This window comes from Coptis chinensis, chromosome 2 (assembly GCF_015680905.1).
Source record: "Coptis chinensis isolate HL-2020 chromosome 2, ASM1568090v1, whole genome shotgun sequence".
In the NCBI taxonomy this organism is placed as follows: domain Eukaryota; kingdom Viridiplantae; phylum Streptophyta; class Magnoliopsida; order Ranunculales; family Ranunculaceae; genus Coptis; species Coptis chinensis.
The window spans coordinates 100,494,089-100,507,985 of record NC_141457.1 but is presented as its reverse complement, the minus strand read 5'-3'; the positions used below and the strand labels follow the sequence as shown (position 1 = coordinate 100,507,985).

Here is a 13,897-nt window from a genome sequence, read left to right as displayed (position 1 = left end):
GTGAAATTATCTTAGTGCTACGACTATGATCAACATGGCACGATCATGGCATACACGTGTCAATCTAGATTTTTCCTACTTATAGGTAATTCAAATGGTTTGCGTGAGCTAGGTTTTTTTTTTTTTTTTGGCAAGTCTGTTTTAAATAAAATCAGCCACTTGGGCAAAATCAGCCACACAATTAAGCTAAGATGCTGATGGGATTTAAGATTTTACCAACTAAGCTAGGTGACCTTAGTGGGTATAAACATTTTTAAGGACTTAAAGAATAAAAGACAGACAAAGTTTAGGTTACTTTCAATTTTAACTTTGATGCATGGTGTGGTGTTTGTTGGAATATGAATGAGCCAAAGCCTGAGTTGGATTCCACCTATGGTGTTTGTGGTCCATGCGACAAGATACAACTGTATCATCCTATACCTTTGTTTCGATTTTTATGCTTTTTCTTCCTTTTAACCTTTAAATACAAAACAAAACAGGTAAATACAATCATCCGATCCAATTTAACAGGTTTTCGGCAGTATGAATGACCTTAGTAACTTTTGATCCAAACATCCGAAAATAGAGGGCCACCATTTACAGTATTAACAGTTTTTCGGCAGTATGAATGACTGATCTTAGTATCTCTCCCAAATTCGTTTTGATCCTTTTTTTTTTATTTAAAAACTTGTAATACTAAAAAGTTGGTGGCGTGGGGTTTGAACATGGACTGAACAAACAGTAATTTGCGAAACGGACCCCTTTAAAATATAGAAATAAAGATATCTTTTCAGGATGATAACTATAAAGCCTATATAGGGGCTGCATTGGAAGCCCAGTTTGGGGTCCCTCAAATTTAAAGATAGAACTAAGGCCCATAGCCAAGTGGGCTCTGAACTATAGGGTCTCCGGGAAATATTTGGACCTCAGTGTACGTTGGCTTGTATTTCGGTTTTCTATTGTTCTCTGTCTTTTTTTTATTTTGGGCTTGGGTTACGAAGGTTTTGGTTTGGGTTCGTGATTGGGTTTGAGTTGAGAATTTCCAGTCCCAAAGAATTTCCCTTAGGTATTTGATCAGGACCTGAGCTAAATTCGATTTAAGTTGCACATTTGCACCAGGAACATCCATTTTGGAATTTTGGACTAAACCAAATTTTAGGTTGAAGTCTATGGTTTTCTCCTAACACCTAATTTTTACAAAGTTATGTATTTGGTATTCGGTTCTGAATTTAGTCAGAACTTATGTGAGAATTCTAAAAAAGAACTGTTTTGACGAAGCATCATCTAATTATTCACAGTTCCCTCCACATTTTAGATGATTTAGATTTATATACAGCCTGAATCGAGCCTGGGTACAAGTAATTGGTGGGTGCGTTGTCTACTTGTCTCATGCCCACTTAGTTTTAGGAGCGCCGGACTTGATTAGTGATACAGCCATTCTCAGACTATACTAGCATCATGTGTATTTTATTCCAAGATGCCTCCATTCTCCCTAATGTATATTGAGCTGGTCTTATAGAATTGATGGTGAACTGATATGATTAGGATTATCCCATCAAATTTATACATGGAAGGTGTTCCATATTCAATTTTAGGGAAGGATGGCCATAAGTTGGTAAGAAACATTCGAAAATGTGCAAACTTGACATGATTTCAATATAATAGGCCATTGGTTCATGCATTTATTCTTAAATGATCACGCAAATTAAAATTTAGGAGTTTAGATTGTGAAGGTTCTTTACTGAGTTATCTAGAGTGAAAACTCAGAACAAAATTCATATGATGTCAAGCGAACAGTGGCACTTCCTCGTCGGGGTGCGGTGGCTGGAGTAGTGCTGGACTCTGTTGAGTGAAAATTGAATGCTACCACGAGTCTACGAATGTGGAGCTGGGGAGTGGGGACAACAGTAACAAAAACTAATGGGGTCCCTTCTAATTCCATTGGATTGTATACAGTCGATTTGAAGCAAAACTTATGAAGCAGCTGGATGTGGTGTGGTGTCTCTACCTAAAAAAGCTGGATTTGGTGCCAAAATTGATGCTGGATTTGATATGCATGGTTCCAATCCAGATTGATGTAAACAGTAATTTAAGATCCTCAAACTTTTTTGTCTATGCCGATAAGTTGATATGCATGGTTCTACATTATCATAGTATTGCTTCGGTGGAAACAGTAATTTAAGATATCCTGGCATTGAATTTTCCACCTTGAATAAACAAATAAATCCCGTTTATGTGCCTGCTAAGAGCCTTTGATAGAGCAGCAACGAACAAGAGAAAATAAACAAAACGAAACCACAAAATCAAAACATATCACAAACAAAAGCAGAACAAAGCTAAATAGTTAAGACGAAAAACACAAGAGGGAGAAGGAAATAATTGACGATTGAAATTGTCGTTAGTTAGGTCTGCTTGAGCACCAGGGCTTTGCAAATCAGCAAATGAAGCACCTTGAATGAACCCCAGGTGACTCAGGACTATTTAAGTTACATTGTTAAATTTGTTCAATACAATATGTCCAATTCTTCTAGGGGGCCATGGAATGAATATTTGTAAAGATGAAATAACTTTATACAAATTGCATTTTTTTTTTCCTCTTAAAGAATGTAGTCTATATTTTGGATACATCTGTTTCTGCTATGAATAAAAATTATTTGCCACAAAAATAAAGTAGTAGTGTTTGCACTTTGCAGTTTGACCTATCTTGGAATAAAAGAGTCAAAAAGAGTTGCCGTGGCCCGTGGGTACGATATCGTGTACGACCAATCAGACCTGATCTGAAAAACAAGTAAAACAAAAAAATCTAATGAGATTCTTCTGATTCGAGTCAATCGAGGCCAAAGCTTATGCGGCAAGTACATAACGAACGAAGTCTCCAACTGTAAACACCCAAAAAAGAGTACCACCCATTTTATTTCCTTTCCTTAAAATTTTCACATCAATCTTCTTTCTTTATTTAAACACCAACAAATAAAATAAATTGGCAGAGCGATGGCGAAAGAGAAAGAGAAAGAGAATGGAGGATTAGTTGTGGTGGAAGATGGACTTAATAATAATATAAAAGGACCAACCAATCCTATGGTGACACCTCTTCTCACCGATCTTTATCAGTTTACTATGGCTTATGCTTATTGGAGAAACGGCAAACACCTCGAACGTGCCGTGTGAGTCTTTGTTCTATTTTCTTGCTTGAATTGTTTTTCTGATTGCAGAGTAGAATACATTTTGCTAGTAACTTTCATTTCAGATATAACCTAGGGTTTGCCTGACAACCAATAATTTAATTACTAAAAAATAATAATATAAAGACTGGGGCTTGAACATGATTTACATCAGTCTCTGTCTCTGTTTCTAGTTTAGATTATGGGTTCTTTTTTCAGTTGGGTTTGAGTGAGGTCTGCATATATTGTTCTGTATTACTATTGGTGCTCTGACGAGAGAAATGTTCAGGTTTGATTTATTCTTTCGGAAGAACCCCTTTGGCGGTGAATACACTATCTTTGCTGGTCTTGAAGAATGCATTCGGTTCATTGCTAATTTCAAATTCACAGACGAGGAGATCACATATCTTCGTTCAACATTGCCTGCATGCGAGGTAAAATAAACGCACGTATGGAGCTTGTTGCATTGTAGTCTTGAGATATTTCATTAGGATAGAAATGACTTCTGGGATGAAGATGGAAGTGATAATAATTTAATAGAACGTTCTCCCAAGTGCAAAATTTGTGCCCCAGGAAATAAGATGTAATAACTTTGTGGAAAAAGTCAGTAGCATGTAAAATCTTTCATTTTTATTTGTCACTGATCCACACATGTACGTGCATGTATGTGAGGATGTGTAACAAGCTCGACAGTATTGTCTATATAATAACAATATAATATTCTCATGCTCATGCTGACCTCAATATGTAACGTATTTATTTGATCAAACTTTTCAAAGTTCAAACTATGTGGCTAACCATCTACATTTATTGTTTTACTCTAGGATGGCTTTTTTGATTATCTTAGGAGTATTGACTGTTCTGATGTTGAAGTATATGCTGTTACTGAGGGCTCAGTTGTATTCCCAAAGATGCCATTATTAAGAGTTGAAGGGCCCGTTGCAGTGAGTACAATTTAGGTCGCTCTTTTTTCTGCAATTTTTTTTTCTTGAGAAGTTAATCGACATGTTCATGATCAAACATCTGAGTGCTTTTTTATGTTGCTTCAGTTGGTTCAACTGCTGGAAACTCCATTTGTGAATCTCATCAACTATCCTTCTCTGGTTGCAACAAATGCTGCTAGGCATCGATTTGTTGCTGGGAAGTCCAAATCATTACTTGAGTTTGGATTACGACGGGCCCAAGTTACTATATTTTCCCTTTCATTCTGATTGGTTACTATGCTTGCCTTTTATAAAGAAACTGTACCTTTATTTTATATGTAGGGACCTGATGGTGGAATCAGTGCATCAAGATACTGCTATATTGGTGGTTTTGACGCAACAAGGTTTGGATGTGTCTTTGACAATTTTTCCAGTTTTACTTGTTTGCACTCTTTGGTTATGATTCCTGTAAGTAAATTGTGTCATGTTCTGACTGGATTAATTGGCAAATATTGTCATGTTGCAATATAAACACGGCCTTTGGTACCCCCCTAGTGTGATTATCATGTCAACAAGCCTGCTAAGATGTTTCTTTTTCTTTGGGATGTCTATGGAAAAGTGGCCACTGGCCATAATCGGTCTAGTGACAATTTTTTCTGTTTCTTGTTAAATTTTTATTTTTAAATTACTTGGAGCACCAGGGTAGTGTCATAATGGTTATTTATGATGAGTGAAGTCTTTTCATATCAGTGTAGGAACTAGGAACTACTAACCCCGTACGATTAAAGAGAATTCTGAATTCAAGGTCTATGGAACCCTGTATAGGCTGTACCTATTCCCTTTTTTGTTCCCCTAAAATGCATGACAATTGACCTTCTCTGAAAGTTGAGATGAGTAAGAGTGATTCTACTTTAGATACACTGTCGTTGCTTAAGGTCCATATAATTTTTATGCAGCAGCAAGCATACAATACACAAAATAATCAAACGTAGGATATGCTCCTTTTTATCTTCTCTCAACCTGCACACGTAGTGCGGTTGAATATTGGGATTAGCAGATGTTTATTTCATACCCCTAGCTACAGTCCTACCAAGTAAATGGAAATTTTGTTGTCTGAACCTGAAACCATGGTATGGAATCTTGAATATCCTGAATGTTTTCCCCTCAGAACACGAAAATCTTTGGTTGGATCTCAGTTAGTGTTAAAGTTTCTTGTTTTACACTGTATTTTTAAACCAGCTTTCTCACTGCATTTCACAGGGTTGAAATCTAATCAAGTAGTTAGAATGAAAATCTGAATAAAAATGCGTAAATGGATTTCTTTATTTTATTTATGTATTTATTTTTTGATAAGTCAATCCTAACTGGCTGACTGTCAGTCACAAATGACATATGGACATTTTATCCCCTACTTCCGCCTTACACTAGTAGAGTTTTATTTATTATTCCATCCTTTCCGCTTTGGTGTTTGTCATTTTTCTGCCTTCTCTTTGTGAGGGAATTTACTGTCATTTATGAACCCTTTGGATGTGTTATAAAAGCCCTAATGATAGTTCTCTGCTGGCAGCAATGTGGAAGCTGGTATGTTGTTTGGGATACCTCTTCGTGGAACACATTCTCATGCTTATGTCAGCTCATTCATGGTACGTAATTATGATGTTCAACAACACATTAACACTATGGGAAGTATGTCTTAGATATCGCTTGAATTTGCTGATACAGTTTGATATAATATGATTTCTATAACAGTTGTTTACCGAAGGTTATGCCTTCTAAAGTGGTTAATCAATATTCAGATGGCAAATTTTCACTTCTTCTAAGATTGCAGTACCTAAAATGTATTCAGTAGCATTCTGTGTGTTGTAGATAATATGTTCTTGTGTTTTAGTGTGATGTTTATTATAATGCGCAACCTATGAGTTTGTGGTGCAGCAGTGGAATCATACTTAACGTGTTTTCCTTTTACTTGTGTTTTTGTTTTTGACTTACAAGTGAGACTGCCAAAATGCTTGTGTTGTGTTACATGTTGGTTATTTTGCTACAAATGACATTTCTCTAATGTGTCAACTGATTGACAGAGCCTAGATGAGATTGGAGACAAATCGCTTCGAACTTGCAATGGTTCAGGTACTTGTGAAGATTTTGTTAAACTGGTGCAGACGTGGCTGAACAAACTTCAGGTTGATAGTAAAATCACCTTTATGTTTCTCTGCAGTATTAAATTTTCTTTTATCTTACACCGACTGCTGCCCTCTGTAAACCCACCAACAATTTGGTTTTGTTTTTTCTAGAAGAAAACAATATTGGAGGTATTAATTCCTTAGTATTTGTAGTTCACAAGTTGAAAAGAGACAAAGAGCTTCTTAACTGATGCTACCGATATATGGACTCTCTTGAAAGGTTCTTTACGGCTTTGACAAATAAAGATATTCACCTTTATTTGCGAATTTTTAATCATGTTTAACATAGCTTTATTTTTTCATTTCTCTGAGTCTTCCCATTTATCGTGTATTTGATCAGCTTGTGCTTGCTTTTCAGTGTCTAGATTCGTTGAGGGGCGTTTTTGGTGAAACTAATCAAAGTGAATTGGCGGCTTTTACATCATATGCCTTGGCATTCCCGAATAACTTTCTTGCCCTTGTAGATACATATGATGTAAGTCAATTGTTTCCATATACATTTTATTCTCTGGAACTCAGATATCATACATGTCTCATCTTGTGGTCATTAAGTTTTTGACTTTTTTCATTTTTTTTCTTAATTAGTCTCATATTTCGCTTTGTAATCATATGGCTTTTAAAGCATACACTCTTGTCAGTTGTTAGTCTGTTACTTAAGATGTAGAATGGGTCCCAGATTTTCAAGCTCACTACAGTCCCCATGCACACCGTATAACCGCAATAGTATATTTTTCGGTTATCATTTTTGTTATGTTGAACTGAAAATGCATGGGCTTCCAGTGGTCATGAGATAGTTGTCAGATTGTTTTTATATGAAAAGTCACCTAAAAGTTTTGTTGATATGTTTCTTTCTTTTGAATAAGCCTGTAACTACACATTTAAACTGATCCAATATGTCTATTGTTTATGGTTGACACAAATCACCCCCTATGTAGTATATCTTTAGAAAGAAAATTACATAACATGACAAAATATGTTTAATAGAGTAGTTTAAATCTTTTCTCGCAGAATAACTAATTCATTTGACCATTATTATTCCCCTTTCATCCTTTTGACAGACATTTTCCCATTAGGTCTAAACCATCATACAAAATATTTCAATGCTAGTGGTAGACCGTTGCACATACTACTGTATGTGGCCTGTGGGGCCTCATATTATATCTAATTCTCATTTTAACATGTACCTTAGGCTATCGAGAACACAATATTTGTCAGTACTCAGTACAAATCATGCCTGAAGAATCTAGAATTGCAAGCCTTACCTTCTGTTGAGCCATTATATGGAGCTCCAATGCCTCCATCTCTGGAATAGATAACTTATTCCCAAACCCGTTAGATGTAACGTGGCTAGTGTTAATTGGGATTGGATGGTCTGGGAGACCTGAACACATAATTATAGTGTGGCTGTGTGGTGGCTTTCAAGCTAAGTTACATGTTACGGATAGCCTGTGTCCGTATCCGATACGGTGAAATATAAAAAATTGAGGTAAATCACGTACAATATGCATCTGACATGGACACATGGATACGTATCCGACACGGATTTTTTTTCAAAATATAGCATGTCCATGTAACATAACTTTCAAGTTATTGTGCCGGACACTTCATAGCCGTATTAACCATCACTTTGATTAGGATTATCCTTGTTGTTCTGCTGGAACCTCTTTCCATTATGTAAGGCAATAGCTCTCTAACAATCTAGTGTTATAATATTTTTTCATCAGGTTATGAGGAGCGGCATTCCTAATTTTTGTGCTGTTGCTTTAGCTCTAAATGATTTGGGGTATGTCCAAAATGTTTGTTGGTTTTTATTTGATGGACAACTGTTTTCTTGATATACACTTTGAAATTCATAGTACTTGGATTGCATATTTTCATGCATATACTATTTTCTTAAATTTATTTAGTTTGGTCTATTTGTTGTTGTATTTTACTGGATTGTTTGTATCAAGGGGAAAATACTCACCAGAATACTCCTCCTGAGCTCTAGTGCTTGTGGCCTTGTAGGATACCATGTTGAGGATCCCTCTACTTGAAAAGCCTGGGATAAGGTCAGGCCGTAAGATGCTTATCACAGAATATTACTGGGAAGGGGGAGGAGGCAGAACCCCCCTGGGGCGAACACACACTCACCACAACTGTTAGCATGTCAACCTTAGAGCTTTACTGTTTTTCCAGTTGCTTATGTAGTTATGCATCATCTGGAAGGCTTTGCTGAAAATGATGATGTGTTTGCCTGGTTATTTACTTCTATGTTTTTGCCTGAATATTTTACTTTTTTTTTATCAATCTTTTTACTTTTAAAATTCCCAAGTGGTCCTTGCATGTTTATACAAATATGCTTTTAAGTTTTCCCAGTGGTGAATTATGATATTGTTTGTATATTCCAGGTACAAGGCGGCTGGCATTAGGTTGGACTCAGGCGACCTTGCTTATTTATCTTGCGAGACACGAAAGTTCTTTTCTTTAATTGAAAAAGAGTTTGAAGTTCCTGGTTTTGGCAAAACGACCATTACTGCTAGTAATGATCTAAATGAGGAAACTCTAGATGCTTTGAACAAACAGGTAGCTTCAGTTACATAAAAACATTTGATTGTGTGAATTGAAACGTTCACAGTTTTTCAGAACACTAAAAGAAGTTTATATAGTAATCCTTTGGGGAATATCAAACTAAAGGTTCCACAAAGCTGAAAATCTTGATAATGAAGAACCTTGGTCCTTTACCCTACCACTGCACTTGTGATTACTTTAACTTAGTTTTTCAAGAATTTTGCGTTCTGGCACAACCTTTAATGTCGACAAGGACACAGTAAAATGGTGCTTCATTTCTCTTACCATCCTCTATCTTTTAGTGGTTAACTCAGTAATGAAATTTTGCTTTGCTGGTCTGAATAAAAATGTTCTTAAAATGTCCTGAAGTTGAACGTTTGCAGACATGGCAATCAGAATTAGCTGGCACGATTGTTGTTGAGATTATAAATTCATATCGGGTGTGTAGAGTCTCGCAACCAAATATATATAGACCTAGCAAGTTCTAAGACCAGTGTGTTGTATCATAAAAAGAACATTTAGTTGCAGGATAGTGAAGAAATTTTCTGAGTCTTATTATTCCAGGTTGCATAGGGCATGTTTTTTTTTTACCAAGGCCATCATCCACTGGGCTTGCGTGGCTACAAGTCTCATCTCTGCTACAAAACGAGAATTGGAAATACATCTTTCTATTTTTTGTGCATTTGAGTATCTGATCTGGGTGAATATTTCCTAAATAGGGACATGAGGTTGATGCATTTGGAATTGGCACATATTTGGTAACATGTTATGCTCAAGCTGCGCTAGGCTGTGTTTTCAAGTTGGTTGAGATAAATAAACAGCCTCGTATCAAACTCTCTGAAGACGTTGCGAAGGTTTGATCATGTTGTCAATCTTTTTAGTTGGTATATGCTATTTTCTTCTAGATATTTATCATCTCATTGTTGTAGGTATCTATACCATGTAAAAAACGGTGTTACAGATTGTATGGAAGAGAAGGTTATCCGTTGGTAGACATAATGACTGGGGGCAATGAATCACCACCAAAGGTATAAATGACACTATTCTGTTTTGGTAGATCTCTTGCTTAGTGATCATCCAAGATTTTGAGGCATGTGACCATCCACGATTCAAAATTTCTATAATGATGGGTAGTGGGATTGTCTCTTTGACAATGGAAATATTGAGTTTCTGCTGAAATAGTGGAAATGATGTTCAGCGTGTGATAGAATTTTTAGGATGGAACACAAATATGTACACTCTTCTGAAGTATAAACATGCTAAATTTATGTGCTTTTTACAATCTGACATGTATGATGAACACGTGCATCGTAATACAACATTTAAGCTCCGATTAAATTTTGTTTTTGTTCATGACATCACAACCAAAAAATAGCAGAAAAGAGAAAATATTCTATATTTCTGAAGTTCAAACAAAAAATAAATAAAGATGAAAGGTATAAATTCATTGATGAATATGCTATTCTTTAATCAAAAGCATCATCCTTGACTCTCCATACCTGTATAAAGTGTATGAAGGAGTGCATTAAAATATCCATGAGTCCATGACATGCTGCGGTCGAGGAAAAATTGTTTGAACTATACATCTTAGTATTGTTCTCTATAAATGGCGGTGCTAGACCCAACTCTTGCAGATTGTGCCTATGCCTACCTGCTTGACTTTGCTTTTTCCCCTTGCATTTTTCTTTTCCATTTTATTTTGTGTTTGTTTTGTTTGGTATTTCAAGTTATGAGCATGTAGTCAGGATCAGTCAAGTACTAGAGGAGCTATGTTTTGTGAATTTGCATTATTCCACTAATCAACAAAGAATCACCAGTTTTATGCATAGTTGGTTCTTAAATTTCTCAAGTCTTGATTAGGAAGTGTTAAGGCAATACATTGGTGAAATTGGTTTTAGACTGCTATAAGGAATTTGGAGTGACAAGGAATGATGGGACATCTTTTTGGGAAGGAAGTGTTATCATGTGTGCTAGGATATACCCAATGCCTAGCTCCAGGCAGACGCCTAGGCTTGGGTGTGTGACTAAGGGAGCTAGGGCTTAAACTCACACCTTTCCCTTAATTGGCCGAGGTGCGGTTTTCACTATATAGGTTCTCTTACAATTGAATGTGGTGCATCCATTTCCACTGGATAAATCATATGACTAACTGGCCTTGATGTGTGGTGGTTTGAGTTCCACTTGGATACTTTCGTCAGAAAAATAAATAAATAAACAAATAAATAAAATCCACTTTATACCTTGTTCTTGATTGCCTGTTCATTCCCTACTTATATTGCACAAATGATTTCCAAATTTTGAATGAATGGATAGAAAGGGGAGAAATAAAAATCGAACAAATAGATTTGTATCTGCATACATTCTTTTTCTAATCAAGCTCTAAATGTTTGCAGCATCAGTTATTTGAGTTAAGAGAAACTGAAGAAGGGGAAAAAGTAATTTTCATTGCAAAACTCAAAACCATATCTGACTGGATTTTGTTGTAATTACTAATAAGTGCAAAAGGTGTTAATCTTTTAGTTATATACAAATTTCATCCTGCTGGACTGACATCATTAACAGTTAAAATTACCAAATATAGATAGCATCTGATAAATGATATTCAGCATATTTATTAATAAGAGAAAATTGAAATTGAGCAAATTTCTTATGGTGTTATTACGATTTTGGGGGCATCAAGCAGAGAAGCAAGTAATAAATTATAATGTAAGTGCAGGTAGCAGAGAGGATTCTGTGTCGGCATCCGTTCACTGAATCTAAGAGGGCATATGTGGTACCACAGCATGTTGAGGAGCTCCTGAAGTGTTACTGGCCTGGAAATTCAGGTAGCCTTTCTATATTTGGTTTGTAGGTTTAGTAGAAGAATAAACTTAATAGTCCTTTTGGACAGAAACTACGCTTTAATTGAGTAGACATCAACTGCAGTTATATTTTTGGACAATGAATGCAACCGTCTTAAAATTTATAAGCTGACTAATTGGGGTGTTAGCTATCAATCTAGCGTATTAATGCACAGTCCTCTTTTCTAGGTCAATGGTCTTGGTATTAGTTCTTCTCTTGTATCTAAATGTATTTAGAAAATTTTCAGATTACCTTGTGCAAATGCAGCACCTGCAAAGTCAATGGATGTATAATGTAAGATTTATTTGAGTTTTCACTTTTCAGCCTTGCTGCTAAAAATACACTACGAAAATGTAGATTTATTTGAGTTTTGCTCTTGATGTTCCAGCCTAATCAGTTTACATATATGGTCCCGTGTCCATCCAACTGTAGAGCATGTCTACTTAATCCAGCTTCTGGTTAGGAGACTTGTAGTAATACAGTATTATCTAGCAAGTGGCTGTGTGCAAGGCTCAAAACATCATTTACCTACCTATTTCCAATGTGTATTGCTGCAAAATCAGAAAATTAAGGACCAATTTATTCAGTTGAAGGGTAATTTGGAGAAAGGAGGTAAACATTGGTGGCTAATTGGACACATTGATATCTGTCACCTGATTTTCCAATATTTATCACCGATAAATTTTAGGTATGTCAGGATATTCCCCACCACGGTTGTTTGAAACTGATTGCTCTCGCTTTGGCACATGAAATGTAGCAAATATACGAAGTTTACATACTGATCCTTGTTAGTACCTAATAAATACTGTCACGGATGTTGTTTTGCTGAAATTTGGACTTGCTGCTTGAAGGCAAAGCAAGAGAAAAGTTGCCACCTCTCAAGGAGATAAGGGATCGTTGCATGCAACAACTGGATCTAATGCGGCCTGATCATATGAGGCGGCTGAACCCAACACCATACAAGGTTTGCAAAGGGCAACTTCTTTGGTAATATAAACAACTTTTTTGCTAATATGTGAGCATACTAAAATTTCGTTTCTGAACAGGTTAGTGTTAGTGCGAAACTGTACGACTTCATTCATTTTCTTTGGCTCAATGAAGCACCTGTTGGGGAGTTGGAATAAAGTTGTACAGACAGGATCAAACATCATCAAGAAACATAATCAAGCAATGAATATCATGAAGGTTTTGAAAGCCTATTGAAAAAGTTGAGGGATGTCATTGTTCCCCTCATGGACAAGGTTATAATAAATCTTTTTGTTAATGAAAGGTCTATTTAGGCAACAATTTGTTTACTGATTTGCTGGCTGCTTTAGTTAACAGTTGGGGGATGGGGCAAGCCTGAGGTACAATACCAACCCTCTAGTGGTTGAGAACTGTGAAATTGTGAATGATTAATATAGGGTCCTATTATTGGCAGACCCCAAATTGTGTTGGGCAGACCCTGGCCCCATTTGGAGTTTGTACTTACGTTGGGCACAACATAGAGTCTATACTCTATACACCCCCGCACTAAAAATAGCCCGACCAGAAAAGAAACCGAGAAACCCGTTACATAATCTTTTCCACCCTTCGTCTCCTCCAGGCTCCATCCACCCCTTGTCTTGACTCTTGATCCTTTGCTATTTACTGAAAACCCTTACCTCGTGAACAAGATGGGTCTTCATCCCTTGCTATTTTCTGAAAACCCAATGCCTTTAAAGTATAGTTTGGAGAAGAGGATTATTCTGAGGTTATCAGTCATCCAATTGTTAGTCTCCAATGGTCTTGTTCGGGAAGATTACAAAGTGTCTACATCGTTATTGATGTGACCAAGTTTGAAGATAAACTTCTTGAGGAGCTATGTGACCAAGTTTGAAGATAAAGTTCCTGAAATTTGGAGTGTGTACCAACAGAAGACAAATGGTTTATGACTATGTTGCAGCGTGAGATGACCTTGCTAAAATGTTAATCTGGCAATATTTATGACCTGTTTGTGTCGGTGTCCTCTCGTTCTAAGTGACGGATAAGCTCTCACAGATCACGTTATTGTACTTGAGAATAAATATAACAGTTTTCTAGCTTTACCTCCTTCCTCCAGAACTGAGGCCAATTAGTTTTACCTCTCTCCCCAGTTCTTTCATCTAGAGGTTTATCCTCCAAGTCAATTGTTATTTTTTTTGTCAATGTATGTAAAAAGACTTTATTGCCTTTTGTCATTTTAATAGTTTTCTAGTTTTACTCTTCCCAGTCCGAGTCCAATGGCTTGTCATTTAAAAGTAGT

At 36.3% G+C, this 13,897-nt stretch overlaps 1 protein-coding gene across 2 annotated transcripts; it reads left to right on the top strand.

Annotated features, from left to right (window-relative positions):
- Positions 1-2,609: 2,609 nt before the first annotated feature.
- On the top strand, positions 2,610-12,929 carry LOC147519629 (nicotinate phosphoribosyltransferase 2-like). Of its 2 annotated transcripts, XR_015212305.1 has the most exons (16): positions 2,610-3,143; positions 3,430-3,574; positions 3,965-4,084; positions 4,190-4,324; positions 4,406-4,467; positions 5,631-5,706; positions 6,142-6,243; positions 6,602-6,718; positions 7,968-8,026; positions 8,634-8,808; positions 9,513-9,647; positions 9,723-9,821; positions 11,510-11,618; positions 11,882-11,928; positions 12,486-12,598; positions 12,681-12,929. XR_015212305.1 is itself a non-coding variant. In XM_086591199.1 (15 exons), the coding sequence occupies exons 1-15, from the start codon at positions 2,971-2,973 to the stop codon at positions 12,756-12,758; spliced, it is 1,698 nt and encodes a 565-aa protein (XP_086447325.1). In that variant the 5' UTR covers positions 2,610-2,970; the 3' UTR covers positions 12,759-12,929. The 2 variants fall into 2 exon arrangements, 1 of the variants encoding a protein (XP_086447325.1); XM_086591199.1 differs by lacking the exon at positions 11,882-11,928.
- Positions 12,930-13,897: the final 968 nt, after the last annotated feature.

Coding starts and splice junctions, on each gene's coding strand:
- LOC147519629 (XM_086591199.1), top strand. CDS start 2,971: ATGGCGAAAGAGAAAGAGAAAGAGAATGGAGGATTAGTTGTGGTGGAA. Junction 6,719..7,967: donor CCCTTGTAGATACATATGAT/GTAAGTCAATTG, acceptor TTTTTTCATCAG/GTTATGAGGAGCGGCATTCC. Junction 8,027..8,633: donor TTAGCTCTAAATGATTTGGG/GTATGTCCAAAA, acceptor TGTATATTCCAG/GTACAAGGCGGCTGGCATTA.